The 22,794-nt window shown below is 36.2% G+C and overlaps 1 protein-coding gene across 2 annotated transcripts in view; it reads right to left on the reverse strand.

The window, feature by feature from the left end:
- Positions 1–22,794, reverse strand: part of SLC38A11 (solute carrier family 38 member 11) — a 46,367-nt gene that overhangs the window by 7,591 nt on the left and 15,982 nt on the right. For both annotated transcript variants that reach the window (XM_006766495.2, XM_006766496.1), the window contains 5 exons: positions 20,983–21,062; positions 9,175–9,245; positions 8,339–8,500; positions 5,343–5,455; positions 2,081–2,212 (listed from right to left, as the gene is read on the reverse strand). In XM_006766495.2, the coding sequence (XP_006766558.1) occupies positions 2,081–2,212; positions 5,343–5,455; positions 8,339–8,500; positions 9,175–9,245; positions 20,983–21,062 (558 nt within the window). The remainder of the gene's footprint in view (positions 1–2,080; positions 2,213–5,342; positions 5,456–8,338; positions 8,501–9,174; positions 9,246–20,982; positions 21,063–22,794) is intronic.

Below are 22,794 nucleotides of genomic sequence, written 5' to 3' on the forward strand. Positions count from 1 at the left end.
ATGGTTTGGGGGGGGGAATCAATTGGGGAAAAAGGAAACATATGTAAAACTTAAGACAATAAAAAATAAAATAAAATAAAATAAAATAAAATAAATGATTTGGGGTGAACCTACTAGGCTTTGGCCTATGCAAAATGAGGAAGTAGGTACAGGTTACTTTGAATTTTGCCAATTTCTCCCATGAGATTTCTTTCTATTGCTGGTCAAATAGATGGTTCTCTAGTCCTCTGTGTTTGGGGAAGCTATTTATTCCCTACTTTCCACATACTCTGCTACAAGAAATTCGTGTAGTATGTTCCTGACTGAATCTCCGACTGCCTTTGTCTGGAACTTCAAATGCAAATGGCATCTGGAAGGAACAGTGTCTTGGACACTGACAATAATACCTTCACCTATCCCTCAACTCTCAATGGAGTGAGTAAATAATGACTTGGAATCCCACCTGTAAAAGTCAGCCCTCCATAATAAATGACTAATAAATATTAAATGCTGTGGTTCTGAGGCATTATTCATGTCTCACCAAATGACATCATTATCCTAGTTCCACAATGTAGAACCAAGGAGTCATTCTACCTCTTTGTCCCACTAATTGAATTGAATCCATCACCAAATCCTGTCAATTTTTTCTCAAAAATGTCATTGGGAGTTCATCTACTTCCCTCTGTCTTCTTTATTGCCTATATAGCAACTGAACTTTCATGTTTATCTGTGAGGTTGTAAGCTCCATGAAAGCATGAATCTTTTCTGATTTCCTCCCATTGTTATATCATTATTGTGTGGCACACAATGATTATTCAATATATACCTGTTTAATGAATAAATGAGAAGCTACACTAAACCTTAAGTCTGTGTACAGATTTGTACAGAAATGAAAGGGAAATAATAATTATAAGAAAGAATAAATATAAGCTAAAGAATAAAATAACTAATATGACTTGTAGGCCAAAAATAAGATGGACTAGAAATGAGGATAGATTTTGTGTAAATGGTAAAAAAACTTTCCATGGAAGGCATAGGAAACAGAGTTTATGGGAAAGTGGAGGTTTTTTAAGCAGGATGGTGATAAATTGGAAGGAAAAGTTAAATATGTACTAGTTGAAGCAAAAAAGCCAGTATTAATTCAGATGTGATATGATGAGGACCCGGATTTGGAAGGTAGCAGTAGGTTTTACAAGAGAAAGTTTCAGAGAGAGAAAAAATGTTTTAAAGAAAAAGAACTTGGGTCATTGTCAGTGAATGTGGGGCATGGATATCACTCTCTCCATGAATTTCTCTAGACTTATTTTTACTGGCAATGAAATTCCAGATACATTAATTTATAGTTATTTTTAGTAATATCTATGTATTATAGGAAATAAAATACGAAAAAGTGCTCTAAACCTGGGTGTTTAAACTTCAACCACTTTGACATTTTGGATTGGACAGTTCTTTGACATGGGGGCTGTGCTGTGCATTGTGGGATGTCTGGCAGCATCATGGCCTCTAGCCCTTAGATGTCAGTAGCATCTGCCTACCCAGTTGTCACATCAAATATGTCTCTAGCCCTAGTCAGTTTGGCTCAGTGGATAGAGCGTTGGCCTGCAGACGGAAGGGTCCTGGGTTTGATTCTGATCAAGGGCACATGCCCAGGTTGCAGACTCCATCCCCACGAGGCAGCCTATCAATGATTCTCATCACTGATGTTTCTATCTCTCTCTCCCTCTCCCTTCCTCTCTGAAATCAATAAAAATATATTGTAAAAATACATCTAGACAATGCTAAATGTCCCATGGGGAAGGAAGGGAAACATTTCCTCTGTTGGAGAACCACTATTCTAAAAGTAGAGTCCTATAAAGTGCATAATATCATCATTATAGGAAGAGATTAATGGGGGTCAAGGGGAAGGAGGATCTATGTAATTCTTTCAACAATAAAGATTTTTCAAAATATCATCATTATAAATAGTTACTATTAAAAAACAAACATTTTAAATTTACTTCAGAAAGTGAATTTTTAAGGAAAACACATCTTATGTTAAATGTAAACATCATTTTTAAAGGGATGTTTAGAATGGAAGGAATAAACCTTTAAATGTACTTACATTGAGTTCTAAAACGATTCCAAGGCAATCAATCAGCAATGACACGAACGTGGCTATGGTGATGATAACCACTGTTACGATTATGTGGAACACTGATGAAAGATTCCCACCAAAAAATATATTGGCAATTACCTGCCAAATAAACAGATCATTTAGAAAGGGATTCACAGACACAGGCAGGATTTATTAAGAGAATATTTCATATTATGGCACTTAGGACTATATAAAATACTGCCAATCTAAATTTAAGCCATATGAATGTTGTACATTTTCCCAAACACTTACACATAGACATACACAGATCAATAACAAGGATTCTTTGTTGAACTATTATACAGGCAGTACATAGCATACTAATGTGTGAATAAATATATTTCTCAAGTGTAAGAAAGACTTTCGAAAGTTGCCTATCATTCTTCCATGAGTCCAACAAGGTTACCACTAAGACAATCCACAGATGCTACTCAGATTATTTGAATGATCTCTAAGAAAGGAGTTACCATAATTTTCTTTAATAATAATGGATATGTAATATCCTTTGCTGACAGGAAATTAGTTTTATGAAATCTAAATCCTATTTGATACAAGTTAAATCTATTTTATCTTGCCTTTCCTCAACATAAATGGAGAAAAGTTGATCATCATTTTCCACTGATATTTAGATTAGGAAATCAATCAACAGTTAACTATTTAATATGTCCCAAACTGTGATATGTTGGCAAAGAGAAAATGTCTAGGAGCTTTATTTATCTAGCTCTGTCTGTCTTAAAGTAATTGGCTTTACAGCATTAATGAAATGTGCTTTTCCTACCTTGTCTTGAAGTGGAGCTGGAAACATGGATAGGATTTAGAGCAGAATTATAAACTGATGCAACAGTGTAAAAAAGAACAATGAGGTAAGAACAGGAATGAAACCTACGAAGGACAAAGAGGAGGCAGTCTCAACAGGATGGTGACTGCGCCACAAACAACATGCGGCAAGAATTGGAAATGGTAGGAGATCGCCAGAGGGTGGGGGACCTTCCAAAGCCAACTCTCCAAGCTGTGATAAGTAAACGTCCTAAATAAGTAACATTCCCCATAGAGGGATACCACTGTAATCTCGGCAATAATGTAATGGGGATACTAATACCTTTTACTCATTTATGGTTTTACAATTGGTATTGTCTTTCCACATACTAACTTGCTTAAGATTTGTTTTTATAGGGGCCTCTATGATAGAATTGTAATTGTGGAAAGTCACTAGTGAGGCAGGATAGTGAGACACATGTTTGGACACCCTTGTATGCTGCTGGCTGCTTTACCTATAACCAGAAATGGCTGTGATTATGTTTTTACCAACTGTACATTTGTGTGTGTGCATGTGTAGAAAGAGAAAAAGAAAAAGAAAAAAAGAAAAAGAAAAAGAAAAAGAGAAAGGAAGTGAATGGGTGAGGTGTATGCAAGGTTCCTCTGCCTAGTAATTGTTCTGAAGGCAGAGATCTTGATTTAGTTCTGTCTTCCTGTCGTGGCAGCTAGAAAGGAAATACAAGTTCCAAGTACTGAAGACATAGCTGTGCAGGTGGAATGACTCACACTGTCCACAGACAGTTCACCAAGAAACCAAATGAGGATGACCATCTGTTGTTGCTCATCTAGAGATCAGATCTGAACCTGAAGTACTGGGCAGAAGCTAACATAAAACCATTTCCTGCCTCCAACTTTAGTCAGCAAAATTCTAAAGGCTCTTAGATTTAAAAAATCAACATAAATTTAGTCTAGGTCAGCGGTTCTCAAACTGTGGGTCGCGACCCCTTTGGGGGTCGCCTAAGACCATCGGATAATACATATATAATTACATATTGTTTTTGTGATTAATCACTATGCTTTAATTATGTTCAATTTGTAACAATGAAATTGGGGGTCACCACAACATGAGGAACTGTATTAAAGGCTTGCAGCATTAGGAAGGTTGAGAACCACTAGTCTAGCTCTTCCTTATATTCAACGTGGAGAACTGACGAGAGAGTTACACAATTGCAGGTGAAGGCAAGTGCTGACTGTAAGGGACCTACACAGTGCTGAACATTCCCCTTATTCCTGTCCCTGTGCTGTTCCTCGTCCCCAGCATTGGCAGAAGGTAAACACCGCTCGGCCTCCAGAAGCCTGCCCATTAGTGTAGTTAAAGCTCTGTAGGAGTTTCACTTCACACATTGGAGCCATTCACACGGTGCACTGTGTAAACAGCCTCTAGGAATAGATCCTAAAACTAATCCCTTTTCAGTGTGATTCCTGAAAGAACCACTGTGAAGCAAGATCATGTTTTTTTGCTAACTGGTCCAGTGGATTTTTAGCTAATTTGCATAAAGGACTCCAGACAAGCCATGCTCTCTAAACTTTACACAAAGAGGATTAGTTCTCTTTCACCTAATCTTCCTCCACAAACCCAGGTGGACTAGATAACATAACTTGGAGGTGACTTAAAAGTGAAATATATATAATACTATTTATATTCTTTTATATGGTATAGAAATACAAATAAATTTATATAAACATATAAAATATATCCATAAAATGAATGGTTTAAATGGAATTTTGGTTTTCGACGGAAATAAGATATTTTTGTTTTTAAAAGATATGAAAACTGATCAGAATCTGTCCTGTGGTGCCTTTAATACATGTTGACTTATAAAATATCTTAGCAAAAGGATAATTTTGTAAAACATGTTTTAAACTTTAGTACTTAATTTCTTTGTAAGAATGTTTTTTCGTTTGTTTTTAAAAACTTAGTTTGGCTCTATTAAAGACTGGCATTCATTTTGGAATGCAGTTGTGTAAATATTTACACTTATGCTAATATAAATGAAACCAAATCTAACTTTAAAAAATATATCTTGTAAACACTGAATATAAGTTTAGCTTTAAACTGATTGAAAAGAACATTTTGGGAATTTTCAGATTCAGATTATTTGCAAATCTTTCTAAATTAAATGTGGTAGAGAGATCCCCTAGACCAGTGATGGCGAACCTATGACACGCGTGTCAGAGGTGACACGCGAACTCATTTTTTGGTTGATTTTTCTTTGTTAAATGGCATTTAAATATATAAAATAAATATCAAAAATACAAGTCTTTGTTTTACTATGGTTGCAAATATCAAAAAATTTCTATATGTGACACGGTACCAGAGTTAAGTTAGGGTTTTTCAAAATGCTGACATGCCGAGCTCAAAAGGTTCGCCATCACTGCCCTAGACAAAGTGTTGGAAAGGAATTGTGTTTACCTCTCTGGTCACAAAGCATTCAATCGGGTACGTCAAAATGACCGTGACTCCATAACAAAACCTTCCAAAGGTTACCAGGTCATCATTTCTGCAATAATTTTCAAATAAGTCTCCTAGAGAATGATATAAAATAGATTTACTTAATAAATATTTTACATTGATATAAATATCTAATAAAGTAGATGGTGGATATTTATTATATCAATGAAGCTACATAAACTTCACTATTTAATCCATAGAATAAATTGCCAAATCTAAATATGTTTTTGAATTCAATAACTATATAATTATTGTCTGATATGAAAACTAGTATATGTTCCACCTGAAGATTAATTAATCACTAGTAGTTTTCCTCTTATTCTCATTTTTTTCTTTGGTAGATTTGCTTAAATTTGTATCAGCTTCTGTAAAGTATTTTTATCCATTGTCTTCGTACACCAGAATCAACTCCCTAAATTCTTGTGCATTGGTTTTATAAACTTGCTTCTGGTCTTTGTTTCTGGTAAGTAAGTGACTTCATTATTTTTTTAAAGGGTCTTTTAAAATAAACAAATTTCCTTTTGAAGTGCTATTCATAGATCAAGGACAATCTTGAAAGGAAGAGTGGACCATTGTGTCTGGGGAGATGAATTTCCTGTGTATCACACCACAGGGTCTAATCACAAACTCAGGCCACAGCAAGAAATTCCAAACATACATTATCTTTCATGGTATCCAATGAACTCCACTGTATATGCACTGATTAAAAAGTGAAAATATGGAAGTGTAGTATATTTCATTAGTTCCAAACTCAATGAGGGACTATATATCCCTTGAACCAGTTCTTACATAGAGACTGTATTTTCTCAGATACCTCTGTAATCTGATGAGGGCACAAAAGACAGGTCAGCAAAAAAAGTTTCCCAATACTGAAACCAAAAAAACCCCAAAAACTGGTCTGTTTATTTCCTAAATATAACATACTTACGTCTTAAAATTTTGGTCAGTTTTCATTAGACTGATTAGGAAATTAGTTCAAAGTCACACACTACTCCATTGTTTAAAAAGAAAACAATACTTTTGTACTTTCATTAAAAAGCAAAATGACCTGCTTCTTCGTAAGACTTATTTCAAGTGACTCTCCTCTCCTCCCACCATCAACTAGAACAAATGTATATTACTTCCTGGTGTTTCTTTGGGCCCGAAGGGGATTAACCACAGAGCAGTAGTGGCAGAGACCTGTTTTAAGGTTGATGGAAAAGGTTCCAGCACTTTAAGAAAACAGGACAGATGCTCCCTTTCACTAACCTCCACTAAAAAATGAGCCTGACACCGATTCAAAAGTCACTGGGAATGTCAAGAACAATCTAGAGAGCAGGCCTAAGCCAGCAGGTCGTTATCTCCCGAGGGGTCCCAGACTGCAAGAGGGCACAGGCCGGGCTTAGGGATTTTGTATAGATTGGAGCCTATAGACCATTCATCTTGGCAAAAATAGTGACACGTGGCAATATTTTGAGAAGATTCTTAACAAGACTCTCAAGGGACTTCATTACTGCTCCTTTATGGCGCACACATGTATTATATTTTTACTGCACTGGCCTTATGTTAATCACTCTCTTTTGAAACCATCTTTATTTCTCAAGTAATATCTGTCTTTAATCATAGTCACCTGTAACCTCTGTTTGAAAACTCACCTAAGGGGAGCAGGCGTCTAAGAGACAGCTTTTAATGGGTCCCCCTTGACCAAAATGTGGTAAGCAGCACAAAAAACGAAAATCAAATTGTACTGGAAGTCTGGAGACTTGTTTTCTACTTTGTCACCAGCCAGCTTGGGCAAGTCACTTGTGTTTGTGTTTTAAAAGGGGGTAAAGCTGGTTCTTCCACTTACCTTCATGGAGTTGTTTAAAGGTCAAATGAGCTAATAGACCTGCAAAAGCTGTGCGGTTCATGAATCATAGCATTTAGCAGGCTGTCACACTGACTATCATACGACATAGCTGAGGGAGTGTGAGGGTCAAAGGCAGAGAACGGTGACCGCTCAGTTGCTGGGCCTGGCTGAATAGAAAACCAGAGGAGAAAGTTTGGTGCGGTGCCCTGAGGTGAGGTTGTGGGGAGGGAAGAGGCTGGCTTTGAGAATAAAGATGTTTTGTGTTTAAGGCAAGAATGGAACAACTAAGTAGAAATGTCCTGCAGGCAAGAGGCTGAAGATGGCTATAAACAGTTCTGGACTAGTTAAGATAATGAAAGTCTGCAGAGAATTTGTTAAGAGGGAAAAAGGCAACTTGCCTGAACCAATTAATGGGAGGTAGGGGTATAGAGGGGGAGGGATGAGAAAGCAAAGATGAATTACTTGGAGAGAAAAAAATTATTAACAGAGCAAATGAGGGCATGGTAGTGCTCCTTTCTCTTCAGGAGGAAAGGATGTTCAGTACTAATAAGTGATTCAGAGAAGTCTATGAGAAGCAGAACCAAGAAGATTCTTAGCTTTGATTAGCTTTGAAGCGTGGGAGGATATTGCTGTTTTCGAAAATAAAGTTGCAGTGGAGTAGCATTGAAGGAAACTAGAATTCAGGTACTCTGAAGGGAAAGCATGAAGGAGGGAGAATGGGCTACAGAATTTTAGCAGTTTTGCCTGGCCATTGTGGCTCAGTGGTTGGGAGTCAGGTTGCAGGCTTGACCCCCAACAGGGTGCGTGAGGAAGGTATCGGATTGATAATTCTCTGTCATCACTGATGTTACTATTTCTCTCTCCCTCTCTCTTGATTTCAGAGAGGAAGGGAGAGGGAGAGAGAGATAGAAACATCAGTGATGAGAGATAATCATTGATTGGCTTCCTCCTGTATGCGGCCGTACAGGAGGAAGCCAATCAATGATTATGTCTCATCACCAAAGGACTTTTGTGCATGCATATAAGCATAACCAATGGACACAGACACCAGGGGAGTGAGGGCATGAGCGGGTGATAACACTACTCCGTGTGAATACCGAACTATGGTAAGACCAAGCCTCTCATTTACCTTGGGTGAAGCCAGTAAATGTCAAGTATCCACATGTAGCAAAGAGAATACTGATAAGCACAGAAACCAAGGTGGACACGTGGATGATGCGGGACCACTTAGCTACTGTGCGCTCCTCCAAAGAACCGTACACTAAGAAGCAGTTATGGTGGCAAATAAATGCTGCAAACAAACAACAACAATCATTATTGAACCAGCACCAGTGTCCTCCTTTTACTTCTGGAAACTCAGAGCTGCATGCTATTTTGGAATGAAGATGAACTGAAGTTCAAATATACTAATTTATGAGATATGTCAAAAAATAATCTTTCTAACAGCTTTGGGAACGAGAAATTTCATTCACATTAGGCCTGTGTAGTCTCTTCATGTCACTCTTGATATAAACCAGGCCTATTCAATTTTCTCTCCCATTTTCCATTTTCTAGTGGCCTTTCCAATCTTAAGAGGAATATAAACAACACTATATTTCCGGTCCACGGCTTCTTTCCCAATCTGTGATGTAACAGAGGCACTTTAGACATCCGGCCAATTCCAAATACTTTGTGTGCAAGGTTTTCAAGAAATCCATAACATTTGCTAGATTTTCAAGTGAAGAAATAAGATGGCTTTTATGAATGTTCTGCATGAGAAAGAGACTTGTCCAAATGGAAGCAAATTTTAGTGATGAGTGAGAAAAGTTTGGGCCTAATTTTATGTTGGCACAAACTAGATCATATGCTGCTAATAGGATGTCTAAGACATAGGACATCTGTTCGCCAGACACAGATCTGAAACACAGCACTTCATTGTACAGAAGACTCCATATTGAGAAAAAGCCTTTGAAACCATATACTCACCAAACGACATGACACCAACAGCCTGAATGGCATTGGGTTTTGCAAATACCCAGGCATCTTCTGTTTTTGGTCTAAAAGATAGTTAATTTAATGAATAATTAAACAGATACAAGCATAACCATATCTGAGAACAAAAAATGCTGTCACAATATAAATGGAATATCTTTATGTCAGAAATAATAAGGGGCCTCCATTAATTGTAAATGAATTCCTTAGGTATATCAATGCTTTCTGTTAACCCCAGTCCTCTAAAAATGCATGTCAAATACTTGGAAAGGCTATATTACCTATTTTAAATATCCACTGATAACTTAATTTTGTGACTATTTGGTCACTAATTTAACAACAAACATTTGTTATGCACTCATTTGATATAATTGAGAAAGATACAAAAATTAATAATGCAGTGTTATTCCTCAATTAATCAATACTGCCCTTTATTCCCCTCCAACTAATTCTTCCAGATTCATCCTACACAACAGAAATTCAAAGTTGGCACTACTTTATTGAGGAAGGTGGACATGAACTAATGTCAATCAATGATGAACTTAGCCATGTTCGGAAACTATCTTATGTTATCTCAATGTTCACAATAACCTAAGTATTATTATCACCATGTAATATATTAGGAGAGTAAAGTTCTGGGTGGTCACATAATTGGTCAATCTTCTCAGATAGTAAGTTGAGATTTCTCCTTGGTCTGTCCATCTCAGTATCTCTTCCACACTGAACTCTCAGTCACCTTGTTTCCATCTTTGGACATACTTCTCAAAAAGGTTGAAAATATATACTCTTTAAGTGACTCAAAGAAGCCTCTTTGTTGGTGGAATTAAAATATTTGCTAGCCTCTCTGTTGGCAGGGATTGGTTTTCCTGATTAACACATTCCCCAGTAATGGTGAAGAGCATAGGCCCCAGGAAGGGCAGCCTGTTTGGGTTTTCTGGCTCCTTCCACTTATTAGCTGTGTGATCTTAGGGAAGTTACTTAACCTCTCTGTGTTTCCGTTTTGATCTCTGCAAAAGGAGGATAATGATAGTACCTTATTCATTGAGTTCATATAAAACTCCCGACAGAGAGCCTGGAATATATTAAGTGTTCAGATTATGCACTGAATTGTTGTTATTATCCACTGTCATGAACTAAAAGGTAGCAAAAGTCTAAAAAGTATGGCTAGATTCCCTGAAAAGAAAAAGATTTAGCAAGACCCAAAGAATGCATGACATTAGAAGAAGGGGGTGGGGAAGAAAAGTCCTAAAAAGCACAAAGCCATCAATTTTATGTTTGTTATTAATTCTAGAGGTAAAGTAGAAACATAAACATACCATTGGTTTTATCAAAGTTAGTGAGATTTATGGATTATGCTATTTCTTTCCACTTTTGAAATGAGCAGATGCAGACACAAAGGAACTAGCTAGCCTCCAAGGGAGGCCTCCAGCTGGTACAAGGCTTGCTCCACTTCCCTTAGTTTTTTGAGTGGGAGTTGCTGCCACCTGCTGCCTCCACTACTACCTGTCGAATTCCAGTGTTAATGTGAAAAAATACAGATTTTGTCCATGATCTTTAAATATTTTTTTAAAGGCAGTACTAACAGTTGCAGAAACTTGACTATTTTTAACTTTCTAATATATTTTAAATGATGTACTTTTCCTGTTAAAGTATTTGCAGGCAAATAAAACTCATTTTTTTTCTGTTCAGTACGGATTGTAGTGGTGTCTTTTAAACTATTATATTAGTAATGAAAAGATAGGAGTTTGATATTCATTTTTCTTCTTTAAGTTTTTTAAAATGTTCTTGGCCCATATGGTTCCTTCAGTATATTCCTAGCAAAGATGGAGTCTGGAACAGTAACTAGAGATCATTTTGGATTTTCTGTGTTCAGCATAATGATGCTGATTTTATAAGATGTAAAGTAACAAAAAAGATGTTATAGCTTGGGGAAAAAATATGTATACAAATCTAGATAAAGTGAAAAAAAAAGATATTGAATATGGCTTTGCAATTGTTTATGAAATAGCCTGTGATTGAGTTCTAGACAACCATTTCAAGAGAAAAAAGTGAAAAAGTGTCTTTTTATATTTTATGAGATTGCTGAAACCTTGATACCCAATGTGGCTGAGAAAATGAACATACAGATTGTTCTGACTTTAGGCTTAGATGCTGAAAGAGAAAATGAAATATCAAATGCAATCAAGAAAATATGTAAGAAAAAATCATGACTAAAAAGAGTTTTTCCAATAAATGCAAGGGTAGTTCAATAACTGAAGAATCTATTAATGTAATTCATCACATTAACAGGTTAATGGAATTAAAAGCTAACACTGTTGAAAAATATTTTGAATAGCCTATAATCCAGTATTTATTTTGATAAGCAAAATATTAATAAATAGAACTTCCTTAACCTAATAGAAATATGACATACTTAGAAGTGGCAAATTATTAATATTACAGTTAAAGAAGGAAACCGGATAAGGACATTTACCATTACTTCTTCCATAATACATGTGTTAATTCTAGGGAAAAAACAAGTATGTAAGAAGAGAAATACTGTATAATTCCACCTATATTTTATTCCAGAAAAGGCAAAACTATGAAGACAGTAAAAAAATCAGTGGTTGCCAGGAGTTGGGGTTTAGGGCATGGGATGAAGAGGCAGAGTGAGAGGAATTTTAGGGCAGTGAAATACTCTGCATGATGCTATAATGATGGAGGCATGTCATTATACATTTGCCCAAACCCACAGAATGTACAATACCAAGAGTGAACTCTATTTAAATTATAGACCTTGGTTGATTATGATGTACTAATCTACATTCATCAATTGTAACCAATGCGCCACTCTAGTAGGGGATGCTAAAAATGGGGGACCTATGGTGTGTGGTACAAGGTATATGGAAAAACCTCTATGCTTGCCTTTCAATTTTGCTGTGAATTAAAAACTATTCTATAACAACAAAGTTTTAAAATAATCTGAACTGGACATCTAGCTAAACATGGTTAAAAACAAAGCCAAAATCAAGTGTTAATTTCAGAAAAATAAGTATGCAAGAAGAGAGCTATAACTATTTAATTTTGAACACTGTGTTATATATTTGCATATTATGATATGGAAGAAGAGAAATTATCATTTGAAAGAGCTAAGTCCTCATTTACTATATGACAAGAGAACAGTGAAAAACCAGAAATAGCAATTACAGGCATATTATGTAAAGTAAAAAATATAAATGCCAAATGATACGTCTGAAATAGAAAAAGATTTGATAGTAGATCTTTCTGTTTCATTAAAAGCCATCAGTAATGTTTGATTTTGTAGAAATATATGAATGTATTCTTTTGAGAAAAAAATAAATCCAAATGAAAGTAATATTGGGGAAAATCAGGATCCTTTAAAACGTCCCACAAAGCTTCAAATAGATCAAGGCAACATAATGGAGGCTTACTGGAAGGTTAAATGCTTCAAGTATTTTAATATATTTTAATACTAACAAAAATAGAGGCTGGCTTATAGCAGTTTGCAGCCTTGGTATGGCAAATACTTTCAAAAGAATAATTGCTTGCTTCCCTTACTCTAAAAAATCCAGTCATATACATAGTTACATTTTTTAAGAAGCCTTTTTGTGTGGGAGTGGGGAGGTTTGGGGGAGTTCTTCATTTTGCAAAATTATCTCAGCTTGTATTCTTGGATTCAGGCATTTTATACTATTTTGAAAGACAAATTCCACGTTGACAACAGTTGGGAGGAAGTAATAAGGCAAAGCAATAGGAAGCAAGCCCTAACAAATATGCCTTCAGTCTTCACAGACTTAGGCAAACAAGCTTCAGGGGGATTGCTTCTCATACCCAGAACATAAGACTTCTGATCCAAAAGATCAAACATCACACCTCTCTGTGGTACCTGCCCAGAATCTTTTCCGCTAAACACAGGCACTGCCTCTTCCAAATCAGATGGTCTCGGCAGGGTCTGCATTTTTGTTAAGAGAGCCTTACATATTAACCTCTTCAACCAGACACATCGGAGAGTTAAGGGCTCTGTCTGGCAGGCAAACAAAAGCCCCACGTTTCCTGTCAGGCCACCAGCTATTAATGAGGGAGGCAGATCTGCACACTTCCTCAGCGAGGCCTTGGCTGACAGCTGTCTGCCGCTTCCTGGCTCCCAGCTCACGTTTCTTCTGACTCTGTTCTCTACACAATTGTGATTTACATGAATATATAAAGCTATTCAGGAAAATTCTTCTTGGGAATCACTCTAAACATCAAAACTGATTCTTTTTTTTTTTTAGAAAAACACATTTTACATAAAGCTAATCTTGAGTTAAAATGTACGTAAGACATTATGCTGAATTATTTTTTTTGCCAAAATATCTTTTTTTTTATATGAATCATATAAAAAGCTTGCACAGCTTGGCACCACAAATATCACAAATACTTCTTTTTTTTCCCATTTGGGACACTAACTACTTTTGATTTTTATTGTCACTTCTTTTCTTTCTCTCTCTCCCTCTCTCTCTCTCTCTCTCTCTTTCTTTCTCTCTTTCTTTCTTCCTCCACTATTGGCTCTAATTCCTCTGTTAACTCTTTACAAACTGGTGTTAACTGTTCTGTCAGTTTGGATTGAAAAAGCAGAGAGTGGATCAGAGTGGGCAGGATTCACTTTTCATTTTTTATTTATATAATTTTTAAATTAAATTTAGTTTTTAAATTGATATGAGAGAGAGAGAGGTGAGAAAGATTGATTCAACTCATTGTTCCACTTATTTACTCATTGGTTGCTCTTTGCATGTGGGCTGACGGGATGGAACACTCACTTTGGCACCTCAGGACAATGCTCTAATCAATTGAGCTACTCGGCCAGGCCTCACTTCTTCATATAATAAAAACTTGTTAGATTTATGAGTGTTGTTTTGATTCTCAACTGTGTTTTTCGCAGAACAGAATTACATTAAAATATTTTACATCACATTATTTTAATTACATTATTTTAATTACATTAAAATAATGTAATGCAGCTAATTATTTTCTATTAGGGATCTACTTGGATTTACCTCTCTTCACCTTATACACTGTCTCTGTACAATCTTGTGCATAGCAGACTGTCCCTAAACTCCAGACTTGCATTTCCAAAATGCTGGGTGACTTCTCCTTCTTCTTCCTCTCTCTGAACACCAGGTGTTACTCAAAATAAAGATATTAAAATATTAAAAACTCGTTATTTTTTCCCAGACTGCTTCCTCTCCTATCCTGGTTAGTAACTTAGAAAAATCTGGGGCCCTTCCTCTACATTTCAATACACCTGCTCATAACTCTATTAAGTAGTCTGCTGAGGTTACCTTCTATGTGTTTGTCCATCCCACCTTACCCCCAATAAGTTTTAGGAGTCCTGCAAAAAGGGATTGTTGCTTTATTGATCTTCCCAGTCCCAGTACCTGAAAAGTGACTAAAGCAAGTAAGCATTTAGTAATTGCTAATTGACTGAACAGACTCTTCCATTTCCTGATTTTGGTGGTGAGCTCTGGACCACCTACCAGCCTGGTTATCCAGACAGAAAACCTTGGCATCAACCTCCTCTTTGCTTCCTCTTCCCTTGTATCATGTCTTTCTACCCCCAATCTGTGCTCACCTCTGCTGCAACATAATAGCAAGATAGAGTTTTTGAGGACATTCTTAAGGGAGAAACCTTTATTTTTATTTGATAGTTTCTTAGTCAATGGCAAAGTGACCGTCCTCTCCATGCCCCTCTCCTAATGTGATCATCTTGAACTGATTCTGTCATTATATGCATCGTACCTCTCGGCCTCACACACTTCTGCCAACGATAGCTTCCAACCTCCTCCCACTCTCCTTTTCATCCAATTAATGCCAGCACATTTTAAGCAGCAGAGCACATAATGCATTATCTTGAAATTCTATTAAATAGTCTACTGAGATTACCTTCTATGTGCTTGTCCACCCCACCTGCCTGCCTGCCCAGCTTGTGTTAAGGACTCTTCCTGTTTCCATGGCACTTTCCTGTAATTCTCTTAAGTATTTTATTCAGATTATCTCTCCAGTGTCTATTCTCCCCATCTACACACTATAGGTGTCTAAGGCCAGGGATTTTTTTTCCTTCATCTTCACAGTCCCAATACCTAAAAGAGTAATTGCCATCAGCTGGACATTTAATAAATGCTTGTTGGCTGAAAAAAAAGGCTACTCTATTTTTGTCCTTTGATTATAAATCTATACCAGAGACCAGTATGTATTCTAACTGGCAATAACAAACAGGTTGTCAACCTCACTAAGGCAGCCATGTATAATCATATTAATGATGGACCCTGGCCAAGTGTTGTGAGGTGGTTAGAGCATCAGCCCATGAACCAAAAGGTCTCAGGTTCGATTCCCAGTCAAGGGCACATTCTATTTGTCACTTCATGTAGGCAAACTGGTAAAACTTACCAGTAGCTCTAACAGTGCTGCAAAACTTGGAGTCAAATGATAGTTTAGCAATGAGTTAGCACATTTTTCTAGTATGAAAATAACCTTAGGAAAATTTTCTTTGACAAGAGAATATTTTTGTATGAATTTTTTTTATTGATTAAGGTGTTACATATGTGTCCTTATCCCCCATTACCTACCCCCACCCCCTTGTATGAAATTTTTATTGTTCCAAGATAATTTTTATTTTTTCATTACTTCAAAAATTTGGTCAGTCAATCCTCAAGTTGAGTCAACTAAAATCAGAAAAAAAACATAGATTCATTCACTTATTCAACTGATCAACAGTTCTTTGCTGAATTCTAATTGTTAAGCCCTGTGCTGAGTAATGGGGATTCGGTGTGAAGTAAAACAAAGAAGGAGGAGGGAGAGGATTTGCAAAATGTACTTTCTTATTGTTTTGCTTTCATCTTAGTTCTCTCTCATCTGGCTTCTACCCATATCATTTGATAGAATCTCTGGAAGGTTACCGGTAACTTCCTGTCACCTGCAGTAGAAACCTGTGGTTTGCAACAGGCAGTGTCTGCTCCTGGCATCATTGCCTTGCTTTCCTTTGGGATCGTCCTCCCCCGACTCTGAATCCATGCGATTAAGTTTGGTTGACCTTATCCTTAGCATGGAGGGTAATCAAGTAATCCAAACATGAGCAACTCAAAGAGGCCATGATGATAGGGTTTGTGAGTGTCACAGGTCCTCAGTAGAGCCAATCAGAACTGACACTGTAAGTAAAGTTGGAGATAATTTATAAAACAAAGCTCTTTCTTTTTATATGGACTTGAACTTGAATGGATGTAGGCTGAGACTGCTGCTGCCATCTTGTTACAATAAAGAGAAAGCCTGTCAGAAATTAGAGACATAACAGGAAGTAAAGCCAAGAGATTAAAAAAAGAGAGAGATAAATTATGCCTGATTTCATTGACTGAGCTCCTAAATTTCACCAAATCTCATAACAGAACTACCCTTGAACTTTACAGTAATGTGAGCAATAAATTCCCTTTTCTTCATTCAGTTAGGGTCTGTGGTTGTTGTCATTGGCAACAAAAAAAGCAATAACGTATACATTATCAAAATATTCCATTTAACAAAACGAATTATTCCATTTTTTCAAATATGCACTGTTCCTCTAAACATATTTTTTTCTGATCCTTTCTTTAATTCCCTTTATTCCTTCTTATGTATAGGATTATATTGTAGAATTTCAGGATTAGAATGGATAAGGGGTAAAGGAACTAATATGTGTTGAGGTCCTTGGGGAAGGCACATTTTATGAGTATAAATTCCTGGGGAAAGTGTACCTGCATTTTTGGAATTATATTTGGAACACCAATCACACACACTATTGTTTAAAATGCTGTAAGAGAGATGCCACATGAAGAGAAAATAGCTGTAAATATGGACTGCATACTATCATTTCTATTTTAAATATAAAGAATTGAATATTAACAAAGCACAGAATGAAGGTTTTCATAGCAATAATGTCTCTGATCCTACTTTAAAAAATAATGGGAGGACTATGTTATTGCATTTCCATACTAGCACACTTTCTAGAAAGCAATTAAATTGCTTTGCTGCCTCAGTTTTTCAAAAACAAAAGGTTTGAAAATACAATAAACTGACCATTATTTCCAAAAAGAACTGAAAGTCATTGGACTGTGAGCTATTTGACATCATATCAAAAAGCAGAACTTATGGCCCTCTGAGTTATGAAAAAGGAAATTGAACTGTGTTTTATTTTTAAAACACAACCACTAAAAAGGCGTTTCCATAGTAACAAGGTCAATACCAGTAGCCATTACAGACCTTCCTCCTTTCTGATAGTGGGTTTAAAAATCTTCAAATACCAATTTAAAAGCCCTACGAAAAAAATCTAGTTTTTCTGATCATTCATCTGAACCAAGAATGAGGAAAAACACATTGGAGTACTGAATTTCTCATGTTTTATGGATTATGAGCATTTGTGGCTGTCATATTTTCAGAAAGAAGCCTGCCTGGCTAGCTGCTCTGCCAACCCCTGAACATGGGATTTGATTAGCCTGATTGTAAAACTGGACAAATAGAAGTTGTTTGCAGTAGTATTCAAACAGAAATAAAAGGCGGCACAGTATTAGGAAACACACTTCTTTAACATCTAAATATTGAAAGAGTGAAGTAAATAACCACTGTTATTAGGAAAATTTCAAAGGCCCAGATAAAATAAGACATCACCACTAGAGGAAGCTTAGGAAGATGCAGGCCTGATTGTGGTTACGACAGAAATAAATAGCTCTGTGGCCATAAAATCAATTCATTAAGCCCAACCAGGAAGTGTCTTCTCCTTCCTCCTCCTTTGTATTGAGATATGCTGCCTTTATGATGATCATTTGTGAGATATTTTACTTCTCTTTGTATTCAAAATAGTATCTCACATAACATTTTGTATATAAAAGGTACTAAGAAAAAAGTAAGTGGGAAATGAATCCTAAAAAATAATGACAGAAGAGTAACTAAAATAAGATAAAATCTCCCGTCTATTTTTAGAAATGATGCATCAGTTAAAAGTGTACTCATAATTTTAATCTCTTTAAACCAAGGGGCTCTAGGTCCTTGTTCACAGATTCATAACTGTTACATAATGAACCCAATCGCCTGGTCACTATGCAGATCCCTCAGAATCTCTGCAGGTAGGGATCTGACATCAGTATTTTGAAAAGCCGCTCAGCTCAGGTCATTCTAATGAGAAGCCAGAGTTGAAAAATCATTGCTTTAAATGGTTTTCCTGAAGGTCAATTAATGAATAATTTATTTTTCTCTAACTTTTAAGTACTTGTTTTTCCCCCTCAATATTGTATCATAGTGCTATACCAAATCTATAAGACCTTTTATTATAACCTACTGATTTATTCTCTAGAATCACTTTTAATAATAAAACCTTCAATGAAAATAGTTGTCTTATACAATTGAAAAGTTAAGCCAAAAGTTATTACTTGAATTTTGTGTTCAATATATTTCTTAGCTCTTTGTTGCTGTGCAATCAAGTTTTGAAAATCAGAACTGAATACAGACCAACATAATAGATGCTAAGTAAATATTAGTAGAATTTAATATATGCTTTTGGGTTTTTACGCTTTCCTTTCCTGGGCCTGTATTGCCTTTTACACCCTTATCTATCTGGAAAAGTTCACATTCCTCCTTCAAAACATGCAGATCGTGCTTCTCTTCCTCCAGGAAGCCCTCCCCCATTCAGACAGACTATTAAGCACTCTCTTCTGTGGCACTGCCACTACCCCTCGTTTATGCTTCTATTTTGCACCCCTACTATACTGTCATTTCTTTTTCTTTTTAAAAATCTGTCCCTTCTCTATAACTGATTGTGAACAACTTGCAGCAGGTGCTGACTTATGCCTCTCTGCTCTTTTTCTCTCAGGGCACACACACCAAAATAGCCAGGAACAACAGGCATTCTGAGTTTACTGTATGAAAGAATAAGTGGCCACATTGAAGTGAACCAGGTGCGTTTCAAAACCTCTATTGTAATGGACTGAACTGTCTCCCCCAACAATGTTCAAGTGCTAACCTCCAGTGAGATGGTGTCTGGAGAGGGGGACTTTGGGAGATAATTAGGTTTAGATGAGGTCATGAGGGCTGGGCACTCTTGATGGGATCAGTGCTCTTATAAGAGGAGACACCAGAGAGCTTGCTTTCTGCCACACGAAGACACAGCAAGAAGACCAGGAAGAGATTTCTCACCAGAATCCGACCACACTGGCAGACTCCAGACTATCCTATATAATAAAAGGCTAATATGAAAATTGACCAAACGGTGGAATGACTGGTCGCTATGATGCCCACTGATCATGAGGGGGCAGATGCTCAATGCAGGAGCTGCCTCTGATGGTCAGCGTGCTCCCACAGGGGGAGCACTGCTCATCCATAAGCCCTGAGCTGGGCTCATGACTGGCGAGCGCAGCAGCAGTGGCAGGAGCCTCTCCCACCTCTGCGGCATCCGCCCAGTGCTCCTGGACTGGTAGAGGGTGCTGGCAGGGCTGAGGGACCTCCTCCACCCCCTGGAGTACATGAATTTTGTGCATAGGGCCTCTAGTGAGAAAATAAATGTCTGTTGTTTAAGCCACCCACCTATCGTATTTTGTTCCAGCAACCCAAGCTGACTAATACAATTATGAGCTGGGACTAAGTTGTTTGAAGAGAACATTATAAACATCATAGATAATTACACATTTCCCTTTTATTTAAGTCTTTAAAAATTTGTTTGTTTTTACAAAGGAAAGGCCATATCAAATGCAGTTAGACTAGATAATTCATATTTTCTTCCCAATTAATGTGAGGCATCATTTTTGGTATTTACCTGACAGCATCGAGTAACAAATGAAGTGATTTTTGCATAAGAACAATTAATCAATAGAAAAAAGTAAGCTACCTTGGGGACCACATTATTAATTGTAGCTATTCACCAGGCTTTCTTTTTTTCCCTCTCTCACAGGTCACATTCTTTGAAGACCCAGCCTGTCATTATGTCTTAAATTAATTTCATTTTGTCTTATTTGGGATAGTGAAAATATTTAAGGTCTCATGGAAACTCCATAATGTTTTATTTATTTATTCAACAAATACTTATTGTACATTATGGAAATCTAATTTTACATTTAAAGCCAATTTAGTTAGTTTCATTCCAGCATTCTTGTGGGACTATGGATATGAACTACTCAGTCCTTATCTGGTGAATCTATTCTACAACCAAATAATAAAACTGTGCCGTTTAGATCAGCAGTACCCACACTTTGAATTTCATGGGTGAGTAAATAAAATTTGGGAAACTGACACCAAGTTGCCAACATTTATTTGGCCAACAATTAACATTAAAAACAAATACCACTATCATCTCTCACTATTAGTTCACAAATGACAAAGCATTTTAACATAACGTAATTAAAGAATATAATCTTAGGAGAGAGTAAAGGGTGGCTTTCAATGTGACTACATTTTGTTTAGTGGCCAAAAGCATCCATAATATTCTTTATTCCTCTCATTTCAACCTAGGTTGATGAAATTTGTTAAGAACAAGTCTATCTCTGAGATATATATAGAAATTTCTATCATCTACCACTTTTCCCCCTGAGTGCTCTATCTAGATCCTATTTCTCAACCATTCTCATCAGCCACGCAGAGATCAAGGTAAACATGCATGCCTACCTACATGTAATTATTTTCTCTCATTTTTGCAAATAATAAAGAAAAATGATGCTTCTGGTACCACTATTACTTTACATTTCAGAATTTATGCCAAATAAATATCTATGTGAAGGTCATAAATCAAAGACCAATCTATATAGCAACAAAACTTACATGTGTGGACTCAATGAAATTACCCTGGCCATTGCAATCCCAAGAATCACAGTTGTTAAAACTGTGGAAATAAGGGAGATCTGTAAAAGAAAAATGTAAAGATACCATTAGTTGTTTCATAGAGCAGTGTGTGTGCCGCGTTAATATTTAAAAATGCAATATCCGACTATTTAGTCAGGGGCACTGACCTCTTTTCCCCTAGATTGTCAAATAAAAAAATGACAACAGCCAACACAACAATAGCCATCCGGTGTGAATGAATCAATATGCCTATTTCTTTTGTCATATCAGAAAAAAATATATAAGATTTTTTTTTGGTGTGCCACAGAATTTTAGTAATTAGGTTATGTGTGCCATGAGATTAAAAAAGTTGAAAATCGCTGGTATAGGAATTATTTTATTGAAAGTATTAGGTGTTTCTCTTTTTACTTGAGCAAATATATGCCCAGTTTTAAATACAATAATTTAATGGTTTATTCTTATAGATTGGGTTGATAATTTCAAGTACATAACTTTTTATCAGATCATAGTCTGTTTTGTTTTTTTTCCACTTAAATAGGAGAGCAAGTATCATATATGACTGTTGTAATCTTGCAAGATGGCTTTACATGATTTTAGTGGCTTCCTGTATAGAATACAGAATTGATGATTTTCCTTTATGAAAGTGAAAGTATGTTTATTTTTCTTCAGGCCCTATTTTAGTGTTGACTTATGCTTTTTTACTATCTATAGTTGCTCCTTCTGCTTGTCTTTATCTTACCCTCACTCTTCCAACCCAGCAATCCCCTCCCACATTTTTGGGGTTCCTTTGATGTTTCCTTTTTGTTCTGTAGTTTTAGTTGTTTGCCTTTGTGATCTTGCCATTTGGTCTGTATTTCTAAGTCTTCTTTGCTTCTTCCTTTCTCTTTGGTCACTATTTCAACTGGTTCAAATATAAACTGATCTGTGTATGTATATGTTCTACACACTCATTACATTAGATCTATGTTTAATCTCTTAGTTTTTATGGATAAACACATTTTTAGACTTCCTTCTCTGATAAGATAAATATAAGACAAACTTTATTTCATTTTATTTAATGGTTGTTAACCTTGTTTTCTGTGTTGTTAGTTTTTAACTAGAAGGAAAGTTCTATTATGAGCCCTCTGATCTACTGAGGAACAGAAATATTAAATAACATTCCCAAGGTCACACAGCAAGAAAGTGGCAAAAGAGAAACTCAAATGCAAGAATCCTGACTCCAGATCATGGCTTCTAACTACCCTGATTTACTCATTAGAAAATTTATTTAGATATTTCAATATGACACTTCGAAAGGGCATTTAGGAGAAAATGTTTAGGTAATAATATGATAGAGTATTAGCAGCCTTCTGTTCATGAATTCCTTGTCTTCTGCTCTGTGAAGGCAACATTTATGTTTACATAGAACATGTGAATGGAAAATAGTTCAGCCATTTCAGATATTTTACCATAAAAAGCCCACTTTGATATACCCTTGTTTATCTCCAGATGACTGTTAGGGAAGGCAGGCAGAATAGTCAGAATACTCTGGAATATCATTTCCATTCTCAACTCTACCTGAAAAGAGGGACTTCTTAATTGTGGACACACATCAAACATCGCAGTAAAAAGTAAAATCCAATCAGCTGTTGGATTTCTCAAAACAGAATACAAAAATATATGTATAATTCTTTTTAAAAATGTTCCATTGCGATGCTTGGTATAGATACAGCGTCAATATTTTGGGTAAAATACAAACATCCTTGACAGTAAGGAAATAAAATATAACCAGATAAAGGCTACTCTATGTTG

This window comes from Myotis davidii, unplaced genomic scaffold (assembly GCF_000327345.1).
Source record: "Myotis davidii unplaced genomic scaffold, ASM32734v1 scaffold59, whole genome shotgun sequence".
Lineage (NCBI taxonomy): Eukaryota > Metazoa > Chordata > Mammalia > Chiroptera > Vespertilionidae > Myotis > Myotis davidii.